The 11,163-nt window shown below is 40.2% G+C and overlaps 1 protein-coding gene across 1 annotated transcript; it reads left to right on the top strand.

Annotated features, from left to right (window-relative positions):
• Nucleotides 1–210: 210 nt before the first annotated feature.
• On the top strand, nt 211–5,767 carry fam83d (family with sequence similarity 83 member D). The gene is made up of 4 exons (XM_042089449.1): nt 211–791; nt 2,753–2,920; nt 3,481–3,605; nt 4,043–5,767. Exons 1-4 carry the CDS (start codon nt 309–311, stop codon nt 5,013–5,015), a joined length of 1,749 nt encoding a protein of 582 aa, XP_041945383.1. The 5' UTR covers nt 211–308; the 3' UTR covers nt 5,016–5,767.
• Nucleotides 5,768–11,163: the final 5,396 nt, after the last annotated feature.

The following is an 11,163-nucleotide window of genomic DNA, read 5'->3' on the forward strand; positions in this document are numbered from 1 at the left end:
CGTACTTATGTATGCCTTGTGTGAACGTGCTTCCAGGTAGAGACTACTTATTTGCCTCTGAATTCAAATAGTCAACCAATCAAGACGTAACTGTGAACCAACTGACAGCTGGAGCGGGCAGTCTTCGGAGGCAGATGCGTAATGCGTATCGACAACCAAACGTTAGTGAGCCAATGACGATGGGTGGTGGGTCGGGCCTAGTTTGAAATACGAAATACGAATTTGCATTGAGTTGCCTTGCAGAGAAGAGCCGTGGGGAAGTCACTGTTTCCATAGTAAATTTGAAGTAATACCAACTTGATTATTAAATGGCGTTATCGCAATGCTTAGAGGATTCTCCTGGCTGGAAACCACTTTCAAAAGGAGAACGAGATGGACATTTAGAAGAACTTTATAATGAGAGACATCGACTTGCTCTAGAGGAACTGCTATCGGGTGGAGTTAACTCTTACTTGGGATTTCTGAAGAAAGAAAAAATACCAAACTTTCTGTCCGATGAAGAAATCAGACGTATATCACGTTCTACTGTAGTTCCCAAAGCCTTTTCGCTTGCTGGAGACGATGCACCTTTTGAACAGTCCGTCAGTACTTCAATGGACTGTTCATCTGTCACATATTTCCCAGATGTTTCCGACGTGGAGCCCCCTGTTCTGGAGCTTGGTTGGCCTGCTTTCACGACAGGGTCATTTCGTGGAGTAACCCGGGCAGTGGCCCACTTTCAGCCGAGCTACGGGGAGTGCATCTACAGCTGCAAGGAAGCAGCGAGAAAAATGATCAAGGGAGCAAAAGAGGTGAGTTCCATTTGCAAATGCAACTTTCACACTGCCTCTGAAGTTCACCTGAAGATTATGAAGCTGCAAAAATGTGTTTTGCGTGTGTGTGTGTGTGTGTGTGAGAGAGAGAGAGAGAGAGAGAAAGAAAGAAGACACACACAGTGTTAGTAGAAATGCTGTTCATTGACCAGTGGGTGAATGAGTCATGTCTGAAAGAAAACAAGTTTGTTTTCCAAAAGAGGAGTCTCCACCTATACTGTAAACATCAATCAAAACCTAAATGCAGTTAGGCAAAGTCTACTATTCCAATTCCAATTAAAACTGCTACACTGAGGCTTGAGCATGTGTCCTCACACTGTATGCTTGTTGACATGTTTAGGTGGGCATGTCCTCCTTCCAGCACACACCACATCTACTTAGTTCAGTGTTTCTCAAACTTTTTCAGACGAAGGACCACTTAACCAATAAAACAGAAACGCACGGACCACCTAAGTAGACCAACCTAACTAGTAATCTAAAAAGATTAGACCTGCGTCAACAGTATATTAGCCTACACAATAGGTCTACTCACTGAACCACCTTATGTCTTTGCACTTTGCTTATTGTGTCAGAGGATTCATAAGATTTAAACTGGCATATTTTACATAGACAGTGTTGCAGAACTGTTTGGATTTACATACAAGTTGGGTCAATATTGCAAACAACTCATCTATATTATGATCCACACTTTGAGAAACACTGACTTAGTTGATGTAGTGATAATGCCAGTGACATAAATCAGTGTTTTAGAATATTTGATGGCATGGATCATGTTTAGAGATAACAATTGCAATTGATCGTTATTGGCAGATCTTTATATGTCATGAGTTGTTGCAAGATTAGACATTTCACAGAGGACATGTTTCTTAGGCAGGCCAACAATGCACAACCTAAACATCATAATCACATCCGAGCAGAGAGAATTGGATTTGAGTGCAAACATTCAGTATGTAATAGAAATGGGCTGGCACTTCATGCTCTCAGAATCATTTAGCTATGCTTTGAAATCTATCTCTACCATTCTACCAACTTATGGTTGTGTTGTTTTGGAGATAAACATTGAAGGTCTTTCTTTTAAAATCAGTACCAATCTTGTATTGCTATGCTCCCTTAAACTCTGTAATCCCTCCTGGAAATGTAATCCACTATTGTGGGTCCCTAGTGATAAGTGCACCCTGTCCAGCAGTCCACTAGTGCAGCAGGCTTTTTAGTGCAAAGTTATGCTCTTTTCAAAATACCCACATGTGTATATTGTAGCTTTTCAGCACATTTTCAGTGTTTCACTTTCTTTTATTGTGGGGATGTTGTCAAATAGAGTCTTGTGTCGGCCATATTGAGGGCCACGCGCTGACTGAGTGAATTAGGTGGTAGAATGAAAAGAACGTGGGCAGGTGGTTAAATGAAACAACTCACCTTAAGGAATGTTTAGATTATGTCTCAGCATGTTCCCTAACAAGTCTGTGCTGATAAAGAACAGTACACCCCCCAGGTATTTTGTGGTTTTTCATATCTGGATATGAATGGCTGAGTTTATTAACTCATGAAGACCTGGGGAAAAGAATCTACCTGGTTCACATTCTCTGTATTTTAACCATTCCGATATATGTGTAAACAGTTATCACACAAGAACTCTATCTTAGAAATATGTTAGTGTTTATAATTTTATTGAATAATTTGTCCCCAGTTTTGATGTATGTGTAATGTATGAGTAATAAGGGAAGTGGCAGTAATGGGTCGTGTACTGTATGTGTACTGTTTCCTTTAGTGTTTGTGTTCTTGTTTCAGCATGTGACCTAAACAAAGAAAATAGTTGCGCTATAGTTTACAATGGAATATGTGCTCACTGAGGATTGTGTTTCCATGCTTGAGAAGTCTGTACTGTTTAACACCTAAAATTACTAATGATTGACAATTACCCCAAACCCCAATCTGTATTGTAGTTGATCGCCATAGTGACAGACTCCTTGACAGACCTGGACATCTTCCGGGACCTGCAGGAGGCCTGTACCCGACGCAGGGTTCCTGTGTACATCCTGCTGGACAAAGTGTCTGTTCCCTCCTTCCTGCAGATGTGCAGCAACCTGAATGTGCGTCTTGAGGAGCTACGGGTAAGGCCATTTTGTCGACTTGCAGTGCCCAAATAACCCTGTGGAGACCAAGGAGTATGTTTTATCAACGTATCTAGCATAGGACTGATTGAGAGTGAGTCTGTTAATTTCACACAGACAAAATGAAAGGACTTTGAAGTCATGGAAATTTAATAGAGGTCCTGGATACATCATGAATTATCAGTCATCTGCTGCATAAAATTTTAGTGTCGTCTGTCAGTGGCTCTGTAGAGAAACTGTCTCTAAACCAGCCTGTCTTCACCAATATCTGCCCAGAGTCTTTGAACAATATATAAAAAAAAAAATCTGAATTTACCATTGTGGCAGTGTGTGACATTTGGCAAATTTGTTATATTATAACACAAAACAAAATAATTTGTGAAGATAAACATGAATAGGTCATGTAAATTGATGTTGCTGAAAGGGTCGGCCCCCTGGTAAGTGTGCTATCGTGTGTAATGCATATTTAATTCTAGATTTCAAACATGACAATTACTGAGCTGTCTGTGGGACACAGAGGCTTTTTTATATTTTGAGACTATTTGTCTTGTCTCTTGCAGCTGATGCGTATTCGGACCATTACTGGATGTACATATTACATGAGGTCGGGAGCAAGGATCACAGGGAAGGTTCATGAGCGCTTCATGCTAATCGATGGGCACAAAGTAGCTACAGGCTCTTATCGGTACAAAGCATCTTTTCACTACTTATCATAACATTACATACCATACAAGAAGAAAATAATGTCAAAGTAACCATGACATAATATATTTTAGATTATCTTGTGAGTTATAATGTGTGCTATTGTTATACTAGTATGAACACTTCTATATTTTATCAGTGATCCAGGTGCAGGGCATGATGTCTAGAATGTGACAGTTTCATTTTTCCTAATTTTGATTTTTATAATTGCAGTGAAATGAAGGACTTGTGGTTTTATATACACTATCAGAGACTTTTTTCTCAAGTCATGTTAAGACTGCTGAGGAAAGGTTGTTCAGTGAACAATACTTTTAAACTTGAACTAGTTATAACTTTGTTCATTGTTCACACTGTATATTTAAACTTTGAATCACATGTAGTCATTGTCGCATTGAACAATCTATTTCCTTCCACCAACAGGTTCAACTGGACAGATGGGAAGCTCAACAGCAGCAATCTGATCGAACTGACCGGACAAATAACAGAGAAATTTGACGAGGAGTTTCGCATACTGTATGCCCAGTCTCTGCCCCTAAATGCCAGGGAGTGTCCTCCGAGTGCCCGTGGCAGCGGCATATACGACCACCTGCTCTTTAAGCTGCCCTCCACCCCACCGTCCCAGGTCCCCAAGGCGGTCATGCCCGACCAGGTGTGCATGACCAGCACGCCCAATCGGGCCCAGATGATGGAGGCCCTCCAGTCAGCTCCAAGGGTTGGAGAGAAGAGCCGCAGGAGCAGCCACACCTCCAACGCCTCCACCCTCGGGGGGGACTGGATGGAGCAAGACCTGTTGCAGGAGGAACCACTGTTTGGGGGTCCTGCTTCCGCCCCTGCCCTTGCTCCTCCTGCACCTGCTCAACCTTTGTCTGGGGCGGATGGCTGCCCAGTTCCAGCATTTGTAGCTGCCCCCACATCCGCCTGCCACACCTCCACACAGACGGGCAGCCAGAATGTGGACAAGGGCGTGCAGACTGACCAAGGCACTAGGCGTCCATTGCCTGGCTTCCCCCAGCAGGCCTCCACCTCCTCTACCCTGACCAACTGTGAGACCTCCTTCTCCGCTTCCTCTGATTGTAGCTCCACCCACCCGGACGTCAAATTGGGTCTCCGTCCTCCAATCAGACGTGGCCCTGCCCCTCAGAATTGCAACCTGAAGGAGAGCTTTTGGAAGCTGTCCAAAGAGCGACAAGGCCACTACGCATCCATCCGCTCCAAGCTGGACAACATGGTGGCCATGCTGTCCCATCGGCGGGAGCTGGTGGACCTCACCAACCTGGCCCTGAGTCCTGCCCTACGGAGACGCAATGCCCACCAGCAGTCCAGACGGGCAGCGGGGGTTATGATGGAGACCACCTTCATGGGGACCTGGCCTCGGTCAAGGGGTTTACAGTGAAAAACAAGGCCAGGGGAAATTGGCGAACATGAAGAGGTGTGCTGATTTGCAATCAAACCAATGAATGTTAGTAAATAAAGATACATTCGACAATACTACTATGCATATGCATAATAACCCAGTTATAGGACGTTTCTGAAAAGTTATAGGGCCCAGAGATCAAAAACATATACGGTCTAAATTGAGAGGTTGTGCTGAAAAAGAGAGCTGCTCTCTGTCATCTTCCTTGTTTATCTACAGCTTGTTCTGTATAATATATTGTGGGTAAAAGGGAACTGTTCTTGAGTGGTAAAATGTTATGTAAAATATGCCATGTGTTACTGATATAAAACTAAATCATATACATACATAAATCACCCATATATATATATATATATATATATATATATATATATATATATATATAGTACAGTAGGTTATTTGATACAAAAGTTCCAAATGTTAAAATGAAATGCACCTCTGAAAAGAATTTAAAAAGCACATGATAAATGTCTTAAATGTATACATGTGAATGTATACATGGACTTTTATTATAGAACATTCAAAAACACTATAACAACCAACTGCTGTATATGTGCAATCTAAGGACAAGACACTACTGTAATGTGCAACATTTCTACCTTATGCAAGGTACTTTACATGGTACAGAACCTGTAGATTCTGTCTCTAGGGTATTGTATCATTCTGTGTGTGTATGTGTTAAATACAATATCTATAATTTTGTTCCAATAAATTCACCAACTTGTTCTAAACCATGTATCTTTTGCTGAATAATGTAGTCAAGAAGTTAACCACAGCTGGCCACTTTGGAGTTTGAGTTTTGCTGGTGATGTACATTTTATCAAGGTACAAGGTTCACGGAAGTGGAAACCTGGCATGGAGGTTTGGTTCTTTGTAAACACACCACAGGCTGTTATAAATGTATGGCACAGGCATGGGATTTGTAATGGTTAACTACAGTTGCCCTGTGAGAGTTCTACTTCACATTTTATTCACTGCCAGAGCAACATACTGTTGAGCTGAGCAGGACAGGAACAATGACTGTGTACATTTGGTTAATATATTCTGAATTTGCAACACTTTTAGCATAGTTAGACATCATTGTACTCGTCTTTGAACTGCATGGAAATATGTTCCACGATCTTTGTTGTGTCAGTGTTTTTATAAACTACAATAGTTAAATATCTGAAATATATACCTAAACTAAACTAAGAACAATGTGTTCCATTTGTTCATGCACCTCACCACACATTATGGTTGTGAGTTCAACGCACATGTTCACGCATGAAACAAAGCGGGAAGAGCAATGCTGACGCAGCACTAAAGGCATTGGTAATCAGCCAATTTAAGCTGATCTGCTGTCATATCGAGAGGCAGCAACTGCTGTAGCACATTGACAGGTGTGTGTGTGTAGCTGTTGGTGTTAAATGCCTTTTACACTAGGGGGCAGTCTGACTCATTGCCTTTTGAGAAGACAAGTGACCTACACAAGAAAACAGTTCTGTAATGAATGGGCGCATTTGTCCAGCTTTGCACAGATCTATTGACATTATGACATTATATTTACCTGTGCATAAGGAATTCCTTCCCCTCCCACCCATCGCACCATTTATAGGAATTGCGGCCAGTGGACAGAACTTTTTAGTGAGTAGCCTGCCTAGGATAGAGACTCATTTGTTGCTGTTTTCTTCAGTCAGCATATTCCCTTGACAGCGAATAAAAGACTAGAAACCTCAGTTTTGAAGCGCGCTGTGAGCCACTGATTTTTTGTCTCACTCTCTAGTGCCACCACGTGCCCAACCCTTACAGTTTAAAAACAGTGACAACTGAGACTTGACACTTACCAGCCTTGTATGATGTGCTGTCCTTTCAAAACTTTCAAAACGACACCCTCTATGCTGAGACCTATGTAGGCCTGTATGATCAACAAAATACTAAATGTGATTATAGAGTACAATACAGGCCAAAAATTTGGACACACCTTCTTATTCAATGCGTTTCCTTTATTTTCTTGGCTATTTACATTGTAGATTCATCAAAACTATTAATGAACACATGTGGAATTATGTACTTAACAAAAAAGTGTGAAATAACTGAAAATATTTCTTATATTCTAGTTTCTTCAATTAAAAAAAAAAAAAAAAAATATTGAATACCATATTCAGCAAGCCAGAACTTGACAAATATTCATCTGTGGGCCAAATAACTTTGCATTCATTCATAGTTTTGATGCCTTCAGTGAGAATCTACAATGTAAATAGTCATGAAAATAAAGAAAACGCATTGAAATGATAAGGTGTGTCCAAACTTTTGACCTGTACTGTACATGGTGGTTTAACAGTGACAAAAAGTATGTTCCTTTCTATGGCTTATGTACTGCCTGTCATGGATATAAGAGCAATTATTTAGCAGTTCTGTTATTTGAATATCCAAATAACCTTATTTTTACAATTATTTATTTTGCTTTATTTGAGAGGGTGTCTTTGGAGCAAAGTATTTTAGGCATGCACTTTATTTAGGTTTAACCTCACTTAAATAAGTAGCTATATAGGCACCTTAGGCAAAAATCCTAGAGATGGAATGTTTGGGGAATGGGTCCTATGGCTGAGTTTCACTGTTGCTTGAGTAATTGTAGTGAACCTGATGTTGGCCTGTACTAGACACCTCCCTCCAGAAAGTACTTTGGCATACCAAACCTGTACATTCTGTTCAGGCTGTCAGGTCATTTTTTTCCTGTTTCACGAGGAAGACAAGTGAAGACATTGTGCTTAATAACAAAGAAAGTGCCCTAGGCAGAGTACATGTTCTAAACGTTCTATACATTTGTTACATAACATAATAAACATGGGAGTGGGTCAGTACTTTCCCATAAAGACCAATAAACAATGTGATCAGGTTTCAGGTGTTATAATTAAAAGAAACTTGAGGCAAGACGCTTGACTTGACTTTTAATACATTTACCATTGATTATTTTCAGAATTAGATTTCCCTGGGGATTGTCACAATACATTTCAATTGCAATGAGCAGAAATAACTTTACGTAGTGGTTCTTTTAACAGCATTGTTGATGAAGTCTCTATCTGAAAAAAACTCTGCTGTCTGTCCGGGTTGCGTAATGGATGTGTAGTACTATAAATTATGCTCAGTAGTTTGTGCCACATCCTTCTCTCTTTAACAATCTACAGGGGTTCCAGAGCAATCCCCAGCACAAAGCAAGCCTTCTTTAACAGCTTATTCAGCCTCTTGGTATCACTGGCTCTAAGGCTGCTGCAAAAAGATCCCTGCAAAATCAATTTCACTGACAACTACAAACTGGTAAATTAATCAAAATAATGAAACAATAAATAAAACATCTTGCTGCTCACATTAAAAGATCTGCTTCCTGAAGAAGTAAAGCCTGACCTCTCCCTTAGACTCAGTGTTACAGGTCCAGTGTTGGGCAAGTTACTCGTATCGTATTGTATTATGTATTACTTATTACTGTCATTTCAAAGTAATTTGTCACATTATTATATTACTGTCTCTGAATTATAAGGCATTACACTACTATTGTATTACTTTTAAGTTACTTTTACCAAAATATCTAGAAATATGGATTTGGAATTCTAAATGCAGTTTATCATGCTCAATGCAGCTCATTGCACTTCTAATGGAGGGCGATGTGGTATAACATAATGACTGAGCTAGGCTTAAGGCTAACAACAGTAGAATGCAATAGGCACAGTGATGGCTCATGATGCAATACAAGGAACAATCATAGCCAGAATTTTGTTAAAGGGACACCAGGCAACGTTTTCGTGTTAATTAATCATCTTCGTAAGTCGGTATATGGTTAAATGACTCATTACGGGGCGAATGAAGGCTCTCTCGCCCGCCCCTACTGCCTGTAGGAGGAATATCCCACTTGCAAGTTAGGTGTATCCTACCCGCCGACCGAAGCAGGATCAGTTTACAGCACAGAGGCAGGCTAACGAAACGCTAGAGATTGTTGCAAACGTGTGTATTCACCCCTTGCAGACACGTGACTTAAGTCACGTGACGGCTCCATGCTGGACGGCAAAAAGATGGGAGACGGACGGCAAATTACATTATGTCATAAAGATTATGATGAACTGAACACCATTACTATAACATCTTTGTAGTTCAATGTATTGCTGTTTGGGGTCTGATAGTCAAAGAAGATGCCAGTGGTGTTGTTAGATGAAATGGGTCATGATTGCAAATGTAAACTTATTAAAACTGGTGGTAACAGCAAGGGGAGATAACGTTAAGTTTGGCTACTGTAATTAACATTATGGTAAATGAACACCCATAAGTATTTCTGGACTAAAATATTGCAAAGCGATTTGGTTACTTTATTTGTCTTGCTTTTATCAGTTGTAACATAGTCAAAACGTTAAGAATGTCATATCAGAACATGAAATAATAACTAGCTGCCACACTTAGAAGCTAGCTATTCTAGCTAACGTTTATCGTAGCTCATAGTGCTAGGGCTAATGTAACTCGTCAGTTTGTACGTTGCCCAGCGAATAAACTTACTTCTTACATGTCTTAAGTTAAAGAATTGAAAGAAATAGGAAATTTAAAAAAAAACTTGAACGGTATTATCTGTTTACATTCAGATCTTGCCAAAGACTTTGCCTAAGTGCTATCTGCTGTCCTGTTCAGAGTCTATGGTTGCTATAGCAACCGCTGCTGTGCTTCATACACTGAGGAGATAAGCATGCAATTGTGGTTGAAATACTCCCGAAACACAAAGAAAACAAACCAAAATAAATCTATGCAAGAACATGGGATGTTGTTGTATTCCAAACAATAAGCCAACAGTCGTGGAAGGGCATTACTACGGTTACATCTCACTATAATCTCCTAGCTGTGCGATATGTCCCATTACAACCCATTGATTTGATTCGTGTTCTTGCCGTCCACTAGGCTATTTTGCTGTGGCGCGAACAAAACGTGACGTCACTTGCAAGGGGTGAATAATGGCAGAGCCGGCGAAGAAGCAGCGAAAACCCTTGACGGAAGACGCAAAGAAAAGGAAAAGAGCTTCAGACCGAGCGAGGGGGAGTTTCGTAGAGAAAAAGCATCAGGCTTGCCTGGTGTCCCTTTAAAAGCAGACAAAAGGTCGAAGTCTGGTCAATTGTGATAGAAATGCTGTAACTTTAGGCTTAGGCCTATTCATTAAAATCAACAGAGAGCCCACTACCTGTATATTGTAACCCAAAACTTGTCAAGATAGGCTACACAGTGCCGCTGCTGGCCATTTTGGTGCCCTATCTGGTGAAATACAGTATTAACCTAAGTATGTCATCATATGGCCAACTATAAAGATGTAATCTGCCTGTTCCTAGGGATGGGTATTTCTGAAACATGTAATATGTATTTGTATTTCAAATACAAAATAGTATCAATCATTTCGAGGAAATGACCAGTGCATGAAAATATAAACATACTGTATATTAACATAAAATGCCAAACAAACTTTTATTTGGAAACAGTTGGCAGGAGTCATAGTTGATAACAACTGACAGTTGAAATGGCTGAACAGTTAAATAGTTGAGTAGTTTAAATAGTTAAATTATTTAATAGTGAATTATTGTAGTGAGGACATTTATTTTGAAACAGTTGGGCAGAGGAAATAGTAGTCTTAAGAGAGCCAGATTGTATGCTTAAAGCCTGAGACAGAGTATATAGTTTAAAAGTTGAATGTAGATAGTGTAATGGATGTTGATAGACAGAAAGTTGAATGGATGTTGCTAGGCAGATTGTTTAATGGATGTTGATGGATAGTTTAATGGGTGGATGAGTGAATGGTTTGAAGAGGATGAATGGATAGAAAGTTGGATGGAATGTGCCTTATATATACTTGTAGAATGGAGAGACACAGAGTTGGCCTAGTTAAGCAGAAAGCAGTTGATACAGGTGCAATCAGTTTAACTGGCCCTTTGATGGGTCCTAGTTGAGCAGCTGGAAGTTGATACAGGTGCAAATCAAGTTAATTACAGCTCATGAAAATGCACTGTTCTGTTATCCGATGTCTTCTTCTTCTTCCCACCAAATTTCTGCGTCTAATTCAGCTTTAACCGTTTAACGTAGAAACTTCGTTCAAACTTTGTAACATAGGTCTTGAAAAGGACATGTGGGG

This window comes from Alosa sapidissima, chromosome 4 (genome assembly GCF_018492685.1).
Source record: "Alosa sapidissima isolate fAloSap1 chromosome 4, fAloSap1.pri, whole genome shotgun sequence".
In the NCBI taxonomy this organism is placed as follows: Eukaryota; Metazoa; Chordata; class Actinopteri; order Clupeiformes; family Clupeidae; genus Alosa; species Alosa sapidissima.